The 16,123-nt window shown below is 46.8% G+C and overlaps 4 protein-coding genes across 4 annotated transcripts, besides 1 other annotated feature; all 4 read right to left on the reverse strand.

Moving 5' to 3' along the window:
• The first annotated feature begins 177 nt into the window (after positions 1 to 177).
• Positions 178 to 261: a sequence feature (Short protein (BHQ10_007320, RAO71308.1) was converted to a misc_feature.).
• An 806-nt stretch (positions 262 to 1,067) lies between these two features.
• BHQ10_007321 (uncharacterized protein) lies at positions 1,068 to 2,124 on the reverse strand (the record flags this gene model as incomplete). Its single annotated transcript, XM_040880004.1, has 6 exons — positions 1,068 to 1,156; positions 1,216 to 1,306; positions 1,364 to 1,464; positions 1,518 to 1,676; positions 1,837 to 1,881; positions 2,031 to 2,124. The coding sequence occupies 6 exons, from the start codon at positions 2,122 to 2,124 to the stop codon at positions 1,068 to 1,070; spliced, it is 579 nt and encodes a 192-aa protein (XP_040735824.1).
• A 380-nt stretch (positions 2,125 to 2,504) lies between these two features.
• BHQ10_007322 (uncharacterized protein) lies at positions 2,505 to 5,774 on the reverse strand (the record flags this gene model as incomplete). The annotated part of the gene is made up of 2 exons (XM_040880005.1): positions 2,505 to 5,283; positions 5,353 to 5,774. The coding sequence occupies 2 exons, from the start codon at positions 5,772 to 5,774 to the stop codon at positions 2,505 to 2,507; spliced, it is 3,201 nt and encodes a 1,066-aa protein (XP_040735825.1).
• An 849-nt stretch (positions 5,775 to 6,623) lies between these two features.
• BHQ10_007323 (uncharacterized protein) lies at positions 6,624 to 7,530 on the reverse strand (the record flags this gene model as incomplete). The annotated part of the gene is made up of 2 exons (XM_040880006.1): positions 6,624 to 6,743; positions 6,802 to 7,530. The coding sequence occupies 2 exons, from the start codon at positions 7,528 to 7,530 to the stop codon at positions 6,624 to 6,626; spliced, it is 849 nt and encodes a 282-aa protein (XP_040735826.1).
• Positions 7,531 to 13,899: 6,369 nt separating this feature from the next.
• Positions 13,900 to 15,733, reverse strand: BHQ10_007324 (uncharacterized protein; the record flags this gene model as incomplete). Its single annotated transcript, XM_040880007.1, has 9 exons — positions 13,900 to 14,171; positions 14,244 to 14,340; positions 14,404 to 14,443; positions 14,499 to 14,744; positions 14,799 to 14,837; positions 14,896 to 15,118; positions 15,185 to 15,199; positions 15,253 to 15,512; positions 15,579 to 15,733. 9 exons carry the CDS (start codon positions 15,731 to 15,733, stop codon positions 13,900 to 13,902), a joined length of 1,347 nt encoding a protein of 448 aa, XP_040735827.1.
• Positions 15,734 to 16,123: the final 390 nt, after the last annotated feature.

A 16,123-nucleotide genomic window follows, 5' to 3' on the forward strand; every position in this document is an offset into this window, starting at 1 on the left:
ATTGCCAGTCGGTCTTGCTGCATTTGCAGCGTTTTTGGTTGGTTGGGCTGGCGCCGTCATTTGCATGGCTCAAGTTTGGTATATTGGACCGATCGCTAAATTGGTTGGTGATTACGGCGCTGATGTAAGTTTCCTCTCCCCGCCCTACGTGACCGTATACTTAGGCTCTGTGTCTAGATGGGCAACTACATCGGATTTTCGTGGGCGGCTTTAGTCTACCCTCCTCTCCGATGGCTCGAACTGCGATACTTTGGAAGATAGAGTATGATTTATCGTTTGGGATGGAATATACACGCTGGGCTGAAGTTCATTCTTTCCGAATATTCTGCCAGAATTACAACCACCGCCCACACAAATCTCTGATATATCTGACTGATCCTTGTCATGATAACAGACCAGACCAAAAGTGAATCAACCATCCCGGTTGTCTAAGTATTGTCATATTCCCAAACAAATTATCACTCGTCAATGCGACATTACACGTTTTCAGAGCTCTTTGTGTAGCTGAGGACATGTATTACTAGCGTTAAGAGGAGTTTCGATCATTTATTTCATTCCAAGTCTCAACACTCGACTTTGTACCTAAGTAGACAGTCTAATGCCTGCTTGCTTCTAGCCCATCTGGTGATCCATGTACTTTCGACGCGGTACCTAGGTATCATTCGATATTCTCCTAAGTAACGGCGACTACCTAGGTAGATCGTAGCAATGCGATGTCATCAACTCGTGACCCTCATGAAATTCATCGACAGAGAAAGTCACATGCATCCTAGTCAAACGTTTTTATATCTATTCATGTTCTCCAGCGATAAAAAATCTAAAAACGATCTGCTCTATTCTTCATCCCCTCGCTCGACTATACTACAAAAGTTTTGTTGAACAGATAAGGTAAAACAAAAACAGAAACAAAGGAAATATATAAAAAGATAATTGTCTTGTCTGTGTGTTTTTCGCAAACTTAGTCCTTGATATGTTCAACGCAACTCTAAACCAGTCAAGAAGACCATTTCGAGATTATGAAAAAAGGTCTGCCTTTAAGATATATTGTATGGAAAGGGTTGGTGAATCTATCGGTACCAGTATTCGGGCTTGACGTAGTCTGCGAAAGTCTTGGGCTCCTCGTAGGGGGCGTGGTGGCCGTGGCCGTGATCGTCATCTAGATTTCCAAGTGTCATTAGCGTTTGGATGGAGGATGATGTTGTGGAATGGGCTTACGGGCATGGGCATCGGTCTGAGGACCGACGTAGTTGAGCTTGACAACGTTGCCGCACTCGAGGCAGCGCTCAATGGGGCGCTCACGGGAGACCTTTGACTGTTGTTAGCAATGCTTGCCGCATGAAATTGTGTCAAAAGACAAGCTTACAGTCAACCAGTTGACAATGTGGGAGTCGGCAGGGTAGCCAGTGCAACCGGCATATTGCTCGTCACCAGCTCCGTTGACGAGGATGGGGTCCTCCAACGTTCCTATAGTCACATTAGTCTCCTCACATCACACAATCTAGGCACAATGAACATACCCTTGCGGGAAGCATCAAGAGGCCTCATGTCGAACATGTCAATGCCCCGCATCTTTCCGAGCAATTCCAAACGCTCAAGACCGGTAGCCTGCTCGAGATCACTGGGAACCTGGCCGGGCTTACCACCGGGAGGAAGGAGATCATCTTCGGTCTTCACATCTGTATAGTATCAAAGGATCTGAGTTAGCCTCGGGTCACGTCACTTCGGCGGTGATATTTCGGATATTGCGTTCATGTGTACAGGCTCATGTCTGAAGAGCTGGATAGTTTCCATGATCGATCCGATATAGAGAGATTGAGGGACTGGGAGGCGGCGAACCTTCATATGGGATGATCTTTCCCGGGACATTGAGCTTGTTATCGACTGCACAGAAAACACCCGTTAGCTGACCGACTTGTAAACAGCGCACTTTGACGTCACAAAATTTCCTCCTCTTGTTTCAATTGACACCGGAAACACAATTGACGCATATCAAGATATGTATTTTCCCGAATAGCAGCAGAGTTACGTACAGCAAGACACGGATGAGGTGAAAGGACGAGCTTTGGTGAAAGCCCTGACAGGGGCGCGCTTAGCGAGAGCGGAGGCAGCGCGAGTAGCGAACATTGTTGCTTGTTGTAATTTCAGAATACCCAATGTCAATACTCCTGACTAAGTTGCAGAGGTAGTGGGTGGGAGCGGAGAGCAATTGGCGAGAGGTGCGAAAAGAGAGGTTCGAATAGAGATCGGGTGAGGTGCGAGTTGCGTGAGGTTTCCCATCGCTCCGGCCCGTCATCCATTCCTGAAAAGGCTTAGAGCATTTCAAAACGATTCCGATTGCAAAAATTGAGGGAGCGCTTAGTCACGGATTACGCGGTCTGTGATTGGTCGAAGCTCTGTTATCTCGTCTACATTTCGATTGTACATCGATATAGTAATGATAATATTGTATATTTGTCGTAGCATCTCAATTTTTGGATACTGTTCTATTCACACTAGCATGGAATTCAAAACCATTTCACGTTGAATTCTCCCTCCAGGCTTTCCCCCGAAACATCGACGCCCTTTAATACGTAATTCGAATCGATTTCTTCAATGCGAGCACGCTTATAGCGAGATTGTACATCATTAGAGCTTCCGTTCCAGAGCACGAGAGTTTTTAATGCTCGTAGAGTCTCGTTCCACAGCTCAGACTGTTTTGTGTCCAGTATCAATCCTAAAAGAGTATCCATGTTGGGCGGGCGTGCCTTTAAAATTAAATCCTCCAAGGTAATGAACCGTATGCCATCTTCACTGTCCGGCTGAGAATGACCCGGCCCTTTTTCAAGGTTACCCTGGCTTCTGAGTTTGAAGAGAAAATAGACATTGCTTTCAGCACCGGACTTTAGTAGCTCTTCCATAATCGGGAACATTTTTTCAACATCTTTATTCCGCCTTAACTCGCTTCTTCGAGCCACAATGAAAAGGAACACCGCCCATATTGACGCGATGAAAGTCTCTCCTTCTTGATAAGTGACTGGCACTTGATGTCTTGGGGATGCGCCACACTTTAACAGATCCTGAACCAAGTCATGATTCGATGGTGATATAGCAGCTGTTAATAGAAGACTTCGCCCATCGTCGGTGGTGTTGAGTAATGAAGGATTGGACAACAGCTGTTCAATTATATACTCTCGTTGGTCGTACGATGCTGCCCAATGAAGGTAAGAAATATCGTCGCCCGATAGTGCACCACCGCAATCTTGTGATTCAAGGCGCTGGCTCCAAGCAATGACTCCAGGATTTTCTTGTGTATCCCCCGGAAAGGAGAATGGTTGGCGCCGATGATGGTCGAGAATCCAATCATACTCTTTCCAAAATCGTAACGGTGCTTGATCTGCAACTCGTTCAAAAAAGTCGTGGAAGCACGAGACCAGTTGGGTTTGTCCCAGTGCTTGACTTTCGAAGTAATGTTTTGTTGTCCTAGCAAATCTGAATTCTGCAAGCAGAAGGCGCCGGTATGCGTCCTCAACATCAAAATCGCTAAGTCGCCCCTCGATTTCTGCATATCTGGCAGGTTCGTTTACATAGTCTCTCACGGTACGGTGGAAGAATTGGACTTGGTAGTCAAAGTATATGTCTTTTACTTGAGTTGGAATTTCTCGTAAATTCCCAGCTATTTCTAGTAGGCCTTTGCATAGACCATCCAACTGAAGGCGCACGACATCGTGTCGATCTCGTATCTCAATGTCAGAGTATGCTTCAATCGGCGTGTTGAAGGGAAAGTCCGAATCCTCAAGATCATCGAGCCACGAGAACATAAGGACGTTAATATTTGGATAAGCAGCAGCCAAAAGAAGCATTTTATCAGATTTCTCCCGGTTACCTGAATCGATGCTGTTGAAGATCCTGTCAAATAAAAGATCTAGCTCTCTTGGCATCTTTTCAAGCTTTTGCTTCAAGTGCGCTACGGGATATCGATGCCTGAAACCGTCGAGAACTGAGCGGATTACAAGGCGAACCCACAGAAAGACACCTTCAGCGCTATTGACAATATCTCGAACAATTTCGCGGCATCCTTCATTTGTGTTGTCGAAGTTCGATTCTTTTTCAAACATTGCCATAGTAAACAGTTCAATATCTGCCCGTGTCAGGTGATGTAGGTGCATCTGTAGATTGCTATCAAAGACATCTAGAAATTCGGTGTGAGGTCGACTGCTTACACACATTTTCATGTCGGCCGAAAACGACCATTTCTGGAGACTTCTAGCCAGCGCGAGGTGATCGGTGCTATCCCCTTCATATTCGTCAAGTCCATCGATGAGGAAGAAAAATCGATGATGTGCAAAGCTGCATTTAGTTGTTATGGTTTCCATTGCTTGTCTCAACTCAGAAAACAACAACGGCATGCCTACCCATTTAGTAGGGTTTGATCTCATTTTCGCCCACTGTTCTGGGAAAACTGTCTCAATAAGCTCAGGACATTGGCTCAAAATCTCAAAGAGCAGCGATCTGTATAACCCCTCTAAAGATCTTTGTAGCCTATCTCCGGAAGCCCAGAAGAAGAAACTCGCAAAGACGAGATTTTGCTTCCCAGCCCACTGTTCGAGTTCGTTGGTCAGGCGTGGGTTTTGACAGAGAAATTTCACGAGAGTAGATTTTCCAGAACCAGCTTTACCAGAGATGTGATAGATTCCGTCTCCTGATCTGAGCCACTCCAAGAAAGACCGGCGAGCTTCTTCCTTCAATCTCTGCTCGTCTGAATACTTGATGGAGGGTTTATTAGTAGGGTGATTTGCCCCCGCGGAATTTTCATCCTCTTCATATTCCTCATCTATCTTTGGATCTGTGCCTTGCTCATTCGGCTCGTTCTGGCTCTTGGGAGAAGAGTTGTTTGTATTGGTGGTGAATTTTGTTGGTCCTGATTTTACTAGATGCAGCTCCTCCGCTTCATCCTCCAGTAGCCAAGCAAAGGTACCCATTTCAGCCTCAGACACAGTATCCAAGCGAGAATGCATGGAGGAAAAATAAAGCCGTCGAAGAATACACTCCTCTGGGGTGTTGAATTTTGGAATGGCCTCTATCTGTGAAAGTATTGCCGACAGAGAACTGCCAATTACCGCTAACGAATTTACTTTCTCGTCATCGTTCATTCTCCATGAAGCAGAAAGCTCTTTGATCAGCTTCTGCTCCAGGCTTTCAACGGCCTTAGCCAAGTCAGTGAGACTATCTAAGCTTTTTGCTGACAGAGTGAGTCCACTGTTTTCAATTTCGTCTAGCCGAGTTTTGACTGATGATTGTTGTTCGCTGCGATGCAAGTCAGTTCAAAATCTAAAAAAAAAAAACTATCTGACGTTAGGTAGAACATAGTCTTACCCCATCATAAGGTTTAGTCTTAGAAGAAGTTGTAACCGGTAAGTGTTAAGCCTCTGCTCAATGCCCGCAACCTCCTTCTCCTTCCGCATATGCTTCCATGTTGCCTCGAGACTGCGCCACGCCTTGTTTCCTTCCTTCCTTCTGAGTTTCTCGACTATCAATGACAACTCTTGAGAGACCTCAGCACAGCCGGCGGCGAGTTGCCGTAAATCTTCAAGGTGAGGGCTGTCCCCTGCTGCATTGTGCTGCAGAGTGTCTGTGACTTTTCGTAGGTCGTCTAGGACTGTACTTAATCTCGCATCATCAGTGGCCGTCCCCGTCACAGATTGATGGATTTGATAAAAGCCCTTGACAAGGTTCCATGAGAAGTCGACAACGGTGAGTATGGTGGCCGCGAAACTGACAGCAGACACTGGGTCCATTGTTGATCACTGGCAGGAAATGTCGCTTATGCAGTCAATCCTAATGAGGCCTTAATTTAACTTCGTAAGATATCAAATCAGGAAGTTTACAAGATGGAATTTAAGGAACGACAAACAGCTGTGGAGCGAGGCTTTGATCCTGAACGCTAAAATCGGCAGGCATGGAGGGGCAAGGCTGAGCAGCACAACGCAGTTCCATGTCAGGCCAATAAAAAGCAAAAAGCAAACCTGAATTTTAGTATTCTCGGCTGGCCTTTGATATTTCTCTATGATCAGATCAGGTTTGAAGCACGATAGATTTGAGTCGAGGCCATCAACTCACACGTCGATTGATAGTCCCAGGTCGAGAAATGCACAAATGGCATAATCGAGGCACGCAGTTTGGATAGATAATCGGAAAGAGTAATCAAAGGATTCATTCATCGCATGCTATTACGCCCTCACAGCCTCGTAAACAACACGCAATGCCCTTGATGCTATATCACCCTAACCAGAAGGTATAAAGGAGAGGAATTTAAACCCCTATGCTGCGAAAAGGAAAGAAAAAGTAAAGAGAGAGACATGAAGATTTCCTCAGAAACAACCAGCGATTTTCCCCATCCAAGTACACAAAAGAGACCAGCACAGAAGTAGTAATCTAGCATGAAAACGCACATAAAGAGCAAAAAACTCCATGGCCAAAGCAGGAAACAAGAAAAGAGAGAAGAAGAAAGACATAAAGTAGTCACACCCTTCTCGGTTGTGATTCGGGGCTTCTTCATTAAGCATCTTGAAACAATAATTCGTAGTGTATTGTCGAGGATCCTCGTGGACAACTTGATCGTATCTTTGTAAAATAAGATTGGCTGATTATAACTCCGTTGCTTTTTCTCGACAGGCTGCTGGTGTAAAACCGTGCCCGACTTTGCCTGCTATGATCCGCCAGCGGTCATTCTCATAATCCTGGATCGCGTTCCGTAATCGTTGGACCTGTAGTTGAAACTGTCAGTCATAGGAGACCAATTCTGCAAAGAGAAGATCCGATTACCATTTCGTCTGTCCAAACCGTGTCTTTGGCTTTCAATTTGGTACAGTATCGCACTTGTAGAGTCCCACTGGTTCTTCCTGGGAAGAAGTCGGATATTTGCTTCCAAGTCAAGTTCTTGTGCTCTTTCAATTCCACCAACAACGCGTCTTCCTCCGGAGTGAATTTAAGCTTTGGCCCACGTGGGCGAGGCGCCGGATCAGGCATGCCTGCTTGTCCTACCACGCTGGGGAGCCCTGAAGGCACAGAAGTCGAATTAACATCACCACCGGTTTGTTGCATCGTATGCATGACTGCTTGATTTGGTAATCGATGATGATGGTGTTGTTGCGATTGTTGTTGGTGTATAGGCGGTGGCAGCGCAAAAGAGTGTGGCCCCGCTCGCTGTTGGTCTCCATGGGCCGATAACATCATGTCTGGCGACGGAGTACCTTCTGTATGGGAGTCCGGTTTGAGCATTCCAAGATGGAGGTCCAATCGATGATCATCCTCGTTGCCGTCGGCCCCGTCTAGTCTAGGTCGTTTGTTGGTACGCTGAGCTTGGAAATGAAGCGGATTGGAGCCATAATGGGAAGACATCGGAGAAGGAACCATTTGATGTGGGTTGAGAAGTAATGGCTGATGGTGGACATCTTGGAGACCTCCTGCTTCCCTCAGAGCTGGAGAGCCGACGTGATGGTGATGCTGCTGGTGTTGTTGAGGTTGCTGCGCACCACGGGGCACATATGGCATGTCGGTAGGGGCCCCATGGTGCACGACCTGCGGCTGGCTTGAGTGGTAGACAAGCAAACCGGGTTTTTCTTGGGACTTGCTATGGTCTTGTGAGGAGTAGTCAAGCGAATAACTTCGATACGGATCCGCCAGCGTCGCGGCTTTCACCCTAGGACCTGCTAGAGCTTGGAGAAGCTCTGGCAGGCCTCGTAAAATTCCAAATAATCACTAGGAAGAAAAGATGAAAAGATTTGTTCGTTGTTCGCGCCAGATGAACAGGGCCTTTTGATCGAATGATATGGTGGTTTGATGTTGTGTTGTTGTGTTGTTGTTTACTATCCGCGTCTGATTCGCAGGGCTGGTCTTCTAAGCGGAAGGAATATTATTGTTATTATTGAAGACGGAAACTGTCCTTGCAGATATTAAGCATAAAAGGTCGAGACCCCGCCCTGAAGACAGCGCTAAACCAATATGGAAGTAGGTGAAGTATAGGAGGATGGTGTTAAGGTTTCCCGTCACGCTTTCTTCATGGTAAACAATAAACGGGGTTTCGTTTTATTGCGACCCAATTGTCAGTTCGCCGGTAAGAGGGAGAGAGAGCTTGTCTGAGAAGAATGAAGCTGTAGCTCAGTGCGCTTGTTCAAAGGATGCCGACAGACCGAGGAAACGGTGTGAGTAGACTGTTGAGATCATCCAATGAGCTCTAACGATCGCTGGTCCGGGTCGCTCAATGCAACTTATACTTGACTCGAGTCTCTATGGAAACCGCTAAGCTGAGCTGACGTTGTCGAAGCATGAATTAAAGAAAAGGGGGAGATGAAGAAGGATTTCCAATGGTGTGGTTACTGCGATCAGGTATGTGAGGCTTACTCCTGTCAGCGAGATAGGTGGGAATCATTACTCATTGTTATTTCAAGAATATGACAGCGATCGACTCTGGCTGAGTCGGAAGGTGGAGTCGTGATTGGTGTGTTAACGGGGATGTGGACTCCGGCTCAAATGGGAGACAGAATAACAGGGTTGGCAAGCAATAAGGAAGATGCGTCCTCGATTAGATAGACAGGATGAAAATCCTTTCCGCTGGTCATCGGTAGGCCAATACATGAGCAGTGAAGATTTTAAGGTGCTCTAGGCATTGGACAAAGAATTATCGTACAGAGTACGTGCTCGGGTCAACAAGACCGAGCTAAGGCGAAAGCAGGTTGTCTTGTCCCTAATCGTAAATGCGCAGTCCGAGAGTGGACTGCAGTTGCACCCTGCAAGTAGCTGCGAAATGAAGGAGACGGGCTAGTATCTGCGCCAATTCTGTGAGCCAAACCCAAAATAGAGAAGTCTGACAGCCTAAAAAGTTGACAGGTGGGTCTTCTAGTAGAAAAACGTTTCGACAGCAGCAGGAGCACTATGAGCAGAGTAGGTATCGTCCTTGATAGCTTGCTGTCTCTGGATCACTATGTCTGCATGTCGCATTCTGCTGCTTCTTGTCTGGCATTTCGAGCGGTCTTCCCTTGATGCTGTATCTGGACCGTTCGACACCTAATGTCCTCGAATTTCCTTCGTCTCCACAGTGATTTCCGCTCGTAGCTTCGCACGTGTACGGCTCCTATTCCAATATTCCGCTTGACATGCCAGCTATTTTGTTACCACTATTTGGTATGCTTTTGGCCTAGGAATGCTGGAGGTGGAGAGATCATTATTCCTCAAGTGTACGACTTTCCGTGTGGACCCCGGCGCTGGGGAGAGCTACCGTCTAGTCCATCCTCGGTAGCATCACATGCCGGGATCATGGTTGAATCAGAGTTTGGTGATGGGGTCTGACTTTCAAGAAACTTAATGCCAACAATAATAAAAGGCAAATAATTACGGTGTGCTCCATACGGGAGGTTCCGAAACCGAATCCAGGCAACAGTTGCTTAGCTGGAAGCAGCTTGATTGGAAGTTGGCTGGTGACGAAGTCAAGGGCAGCTAAACAGGTTAGTCCCATACACCAGCCATTCATGATTCGCATGGGTTGCTGGACAGGTGGACACACACCACGCCATCCTCGACAGTAGATAGGTCACAGACGGCTCCGTCGCAGAGAGCTGCAGGGGTGCCGTTGGAGCAAAACAGCGACGCTACTGCGGTAGTCAACGGCCGGGAAATATGCTCGTCCGCTCTGGCTTCTTGGCGCCGTTAGAGGTGGACCGTCGCTGTCCTGCCATGCGAGTCAACTGTGCGAAGTCGTCCAATGACCAGACGTTGTTTCACATTTGCTGCTTGCATGAAGGAGTGATGGGCGGCGCCGGCTAATTTCTGTCGGTTTGCTTTTTTTTTCCGCTGCATGGCTATTGGCACGACGAGCGGTGCGCGACTCGAGAGTTTCGGGTGCATCAGATATCGCGAGCGCGCTGTGAATGGGAGTGACGTCTACTACAGGTTAGACTCGGTGGAGGTTTAGCCTAGAGACGAGGCATTCGAACCGATAGAGCGATACGCCTAGGTTTCCATATTGACGTCGTCATACAGGCCGCGAGAGGATAGCAGACGCTGGGATCTAGCCGAGCAATTTCTCCGAGTTATAGCCGGGCAAGCTACGAAGTAGCAACTTAGTAAGCGTGTCTCTCAGCCATGTCAATTACATACTTTGATCTTGGCGTGCCAGGCGTGGTGACGGCTGAAGAGTGAAGAGATGGAGTAGTGTAACTAGTGTTCTTGTAAGAGGAGCGAGACGGAGTCGGGAAGCACGGGGAAGGAGTCTCAGTCTGCAGTCTACTCAGTCTAGGCTGTTCAGGAAGGTGCGCGGGTCCGCTGCGGGTGGCAGGTGCGCGACTACCGTCTCTCCATCCAACTTAGCGCCTCCACCTGCCTAAATGATTTTTGTCTTTGTCAACAATCACTTTTCGCGTCCTTAATTTCAGCGTCTCTCTCCTTTATGCGTGATGTGATGGAGTCTTTACGAGCATCTCTCTTGCATGGAACATCTCTCCACCGATAGACGAACACACACCATCCGCCGGCGACTCCGGATCTTCTTGCTTGTCCTTTCGTCCTCCAGTCCACAGTTCCATGACAAAGGAACGCTTGTAAGTTGTCACGAACGTGCTCTACATGGCGCTAACAGGGATCTTCCTGAAGAGGTCTTACCGTCTCCCTATGATCCTATTCCACGCCGTCCCGGCCACTTGCGGCGTCTTTCCCATACAAGGCAAAGCGCAGAGTATGGGGGCGTTGGTTTGGTCAAGAGTCAAGACCCATGCTAACCGGATCAGATGCGAAGCTCCGTACCGTGTCTAACTCGAGTGATAAAACTCCGTAAGCATGCTCTCGTCCAGATCAACGTCTTCCATTTGTTGTCCTTTAGCCCATTGGACCGTCGGCCTGTTTAGCTCCACTTGGGTGCATTCGATGGAGCATTTTACTCCAAAGACGATGCAATGCAATGTATGCTTATTTTTGTTACTTGGACCGTGCCAGCGACCTGACCAATTTGGCAACAATGAGGGCTTTGTCTCTCTTTTGAGTAAGTTGTGACGAAGAAACCGCCTAATGCTTCAAGCTTCCTCCCTTCTGCCGGAGCCAATGGAAGCGACCTCCCGGAAATGCGGAGTTGTTTCAGAAAATGCTTTGTTGCGAGTATCCATGGCGAGAAACGTTGATCCCAGCAGGTTTGATGTGAACCAGAATAAATTCACCTCCATCCCTCATCTCAGGACTGGATTGGGGCTTAACTCGACTGCCGAGTCAAAAAATTAGTTTGTCAAGATTCTAAAGGTCTGAACTACGACACGCCACTACATTGAGATAGGCCAAGGTTCTTATTGATGGACAATCTATCATCACAGTACGCGGGTCAAATTATTTGCTAGGGCGTGCATACCGAGGACGCGACCGCAGTCTAGGCTGTGAAATGAAGGTGCATCGCGTGAAGTTAAACACATTGCTATTTCGAAGATGCGATTGGATACATGTATCAATGTCGCATAAAACTCGCAACAATCTCGATTTGACGAATCCGCGTGCGCGGTATTAGAACATGACCGACTTTTCGCCTTCAAGATTTATTCGCTCCTTAATATTTGTGCCGCTCACTGCGGTGTATCGTTGATAAAAACCGACAAGAGATCGATCGCGTCGGCAACCTCTCCAGATACGCGACGGTGTGGACACCCACCCGTGTCTAAACTTTCGGAGTGCGTGCGGCGCAGCTGAAGTTGAATTGCAGTGGATTGAATTTCCACAGTCATGTTTTGTTGGCGTTCCGCTTTATTAAGCAACATAAGTAACTTCCCTTTACCAGTAAGAATTGTGTGTGTACGATCGGTCAGCCCTTCATCATCGCAGATCTTAAATCGATTTGAAATTCTAATTTCAAATTTCAAAAAACAAATTTGCGAGATATCAATGAGACCATCGAATTATGTGAACCCGTGGAGCCAGGCATACCGGTACATATTTCAAACCAACAGTTTGAGCTCTTCAACTACAGCAAACTCTCCTCTTTCCGAAGCATGAACCAACAGATACTTCAGCTATCTGGTCATGGTTCCTGGTCAAATAGGGACCCAAGTAGTCTGAACGTGAAACGAGTGAGAACTAGTGGTACGTAGTAGTACTAAAAGTATCCTAGCACTGAACAGATGTCCCCGGCCACAGGTCTGAGTTTTGGTTTATGGTTGTCCCCAGACTCGCTCTTGACATCGAGATCCGATTTTATCACATGCGAAACCCTGCGTTCCTGACTCCTGTGCCAACTCGGATGGAATGTTCCGCGGCATCTCCATCTTAAATTACTTTAATTTCCTAACCAACAACGATTGAACAATTTATTTCGAATCCCACGAAATCTGCTATCCGTACCTAAACTATGCCAGGAACCGAAAGTCAATCGCAATAATTAATCATTTATTGCATTAATGATCGCGATTATAGTAGCAGGCATCACTAACAATGCCGACCCAGAGAGCGTTGCAATGTGCCCATTCCCTCGGGACTGATTTAAGATTATGTGCCCTAGTCTCAGACGCCAGATAACCCTAACTCAGATCCATTTCTGATTCTTCACGGAGTACCCAACTTGGTTAATAGTCCCAACACTGAACATTCCACACGTGGAACAGAAGGATTTCGAGCCTAGATACCATTCCCGCACCTCACTTTATTTGGCTTTTCGCTTCGTGTAAGCGACCCTAGGTACGGTTATGGCTATTGACTATTGATTGAGAACATCTGTTTGGAATATGGCTAGGTATGAAGTGGCATGAACTCTACTGTGCAGATTTGTTGGTTCATACATATCTGAATCAATAGTTCGCAAGCTCCAAGTCAATTAATTACGCCATGTAAGTGAACCTGGAAGCATAATACATTGCAATATGACTAGATTATCACCACCCAATCTATTCTCCGCCTAGCTCGGAGTATAGTTTCTTTTTTTACCTTCCAACAAAGTCCAACAAGGTCGTTGTATTAGTTTCAGTAATATTTACGCTCGTACATCCGCAATAAGGACACAGAACTATAGTTCAAGGTCGAAGGAACCGTTTCCTCCACATTGCCGAGTGATTCTTACATAGTACTTACGGAGGACACACTATGACTGATTTGTACCTCAGCTCCGTGCATGACATACGTTACCCACGTTGTTTTGCTTTAGTGCATGAATATTGAATTTCAGAAGTTTCTAGGAAAGTTTGTTTATGCTTTTTTGCCCGTTTTATTCTTTTTTTCGTTTCTCAAACTCCACGTTTCTGGAAAATGTCTAAGTTTGCATAAATGATGGCCCATGGCAGATCGTCGTTAGCAGTTGGGTTGGCGCACTGGGTGCTACCTCGGAAATTATGCTTGAAAGTGCATACGTACCACCTAAGTACGATCGTTCAGGAAGTAGCCCGTCTCTTGAGCGGCTCCTCTCTTTTGATCTCGTAGAGTCAATAGTACTAGCCGGTCTGGAGTTAGCGAAACGGGCGCGGAGGATTCTCGGGAGGTCCCAAATTCAAATGATGGACACAGGGAGCTTTCATGTTTTCGGTCGTTCCTATGACATTTACATACTCACTACCGTACACAGCTAGGGAGGCTACTCAGACCTACTTTGGTAATGTTTGTTGTTTGGCTGCTGGGCTCGGTCAAGCGTCATGCTTGTGTTGAACGTTGAGAGTAGGATTGACGCGACGATGGACTTGAAAGTCTAGACGTCCGGTGAGGCTGAAGAAACCCTAGTCATATCCTTTCATATACGCAAAATAGAGTGATTGTCGAATTCGCTACACCAACATACAGGTCCCACATTCTCGAGTGCCGATACTGACGCAAACCCGTTCTCTGAGATTTCATTTTCATCTTAATCTGTAGAACTAGACTGCGTAGTAGGTAACATGACCTAATTACTATGTACTCCTGCCCTTCTTCAAGTCACTTCTTCTCCGACTTGGCTTCCTTCTCCTTTTTGGCAGTCTCCTTCGGTTTCGGATTGGGGTTTCCCTTCCATTCCAGTTTACGAGGTGTCATGAATTGTTTCAAGATTTCGTCCGAGACCTCTTTCCTTCGCTCTTGGAATTCCTTGACGTACTGCTGGATCAGTTCGATGGCCATCTTTTTCAATTCCCCGGTGAGTAGCTCTCCGCGTCGGTAGCTGTTCTCGATGTCCTTGAGTTTTTCGTCGTCTTCTTCAAAGTATGAGATATCTGTCATTTCCTAGCGTTAGTTGAATGTGACCAGGCTGACAATATTAACAGTTGAATATAGGTAATACGAACATTGAAATGCGACGTCAATCTCCGGAATACCGCCTAATTCTCGATGCTCTTCCAGAGTCTCTCGTCCACCGCTGAACGCGTGTTTGTTGATTTTGTTCTAGGGTCGAAGTCAGCTTACAACGTCCGCATCCGATCGAACATAGCATGTTGCCAAACTCACCTTAATCTGGTTCGGTGTATCCGACATAAAGATTGCAGAACTGTTTCGAATATCAGAAGCCGTAACGATACGAACCATTCTGTGGACATACTTACTTGGGGTCACTGGCGCTCATCTTACCGCCAGCGCCTTGCAGAGCAGTGAGGAACTTGGAGTGTATCAATGCGGGCTTTGGCGAGGGGAATCGCATGCGGTGAGCGTTTTCTCGTACAAGTCGGAAATAAGGGTCCTGGTCAATCGCCATAGGAATCAAGACGGGAATCTTCGCGATTGCCTTTGTTCGGTCCTTTGCAGGCGGATCGGACCAGATTTCGGGGAACGACGTCGCAAATGCAGCCACACTGGTACGACACGTGAGTAACATATCGATTACCTGAATGGTGGTAGAGACTTACCACTGTACTGACGGGAACATGATTCGTCCGATGTTGGTGCTACACAAGACGTTAGATCACTTCGCATCATTCAAGGCATGCAATAAATTGGTCTGACCTCTCGTTGAATCCAAAGGCTCCTCGCACTTGGTTGAATGTGACCAATTTGGCGAACTCCCAGGTATTCATCAAGAATGGGCCACCCATATATTCCAGATTGCTGAAGATAAATGTTTTCTTGGGATCAAAGCCTTGTGCGATGATATCCTTGGCGTTTTGTAGACCGAATTTGTAAGTATCTTCGAATGTGAGCTTCTCCTTGAAGAGAGCCTTTTCGTCATCTTTTCGAAGTCAGTATACGAGCTGAGGTGACGCGAGCAGATCATCGGAACAGTGTCCGGTCTCACCTGTAAGCTGAATAACTAAGGCACTGTTAGTTAAAACTGCAAATCACCACAACCTTCCAGCCACATACCTAAAGGAACATCAAACACATCTTGCAGCCACTTCGTAAAGGAAAAAGGGATTGTATGTCCCAGATGTAGCGCATCACTCGAAGGACCCCGTCCAGTGTACATGAAGAAAGGTTCCCCAGACTCATATCTGTCAAGGATCCTGTCGAAATCGCGATGGGAGAAGAAAAGCCCTCGTCTTAACCAGCGGTGTGGTTTGTGGCCCGTAAGACGCTCGAATCGTTGGAGAAGCTCGTCGTCGATAAGTTTCGTCGCCCACTTTCTATAGTTCCGTCAGTATTAGGTTCTTCGTCGCTTTCGCCGGGCGATGACTTCGAGGTGGACGTACTTTGAGATAGCTTCGTAGTCAAATGCGAGAGCATTTCCATGCTCGTCGATTGCAGCCTGCACGTCCCAAGGGTTGATCTCTTGTTCTGCAGCGGCCTTCTTCACGCCTTCTCCTTCACGGATAGGAAGTACCGTCTCGGCTCCGGGCTCTGCCATGGTGATCAGATGAGCGCAATTCCAATTGTTAGAAATACGCGACTCCAATGATCACTCCACTACTGTTGCGACAGTGGAACTGGTTGAAATGATGGTGTATGGAGAGGTTGAATGAGTCAAGCTGCATTGCGGGGTGACCTTTTTTTTTGAAGTCGCAGCGGATGTGGGGTCCAGTCGCTACGCCGCTGACACGTCGATCTCATCTAGGGGATTGTTATCAAATGTTGAACAGAAAAACTTCGTATCTTATTCATAGTACTATACAACACCTCTATTTATCTTCTGATTACAGTAATAATAACACGATGTCTATCAGTACAGAAGCACTGATTGACAGAACATTGACAGAACGAAAACCCGATGGCAAATAACACAATATGAGGAATAGAA

This window comes from Talaromyces amestolkiae (genome assembly GCF_001896365.1).
Source record: "Talaromyces amestolkiae strain CIB chromosome Unknown scaffold15.1, whole genome shotgun sequence".
Taxonomy (NCBI): domain Eukaryota; kingdom Fungi; phylum Ascomycota; class Eurotiomycetes; order Eurotiales; family Trichocomaceae; genus Talaromyces; species Talaromyces amestolkiae.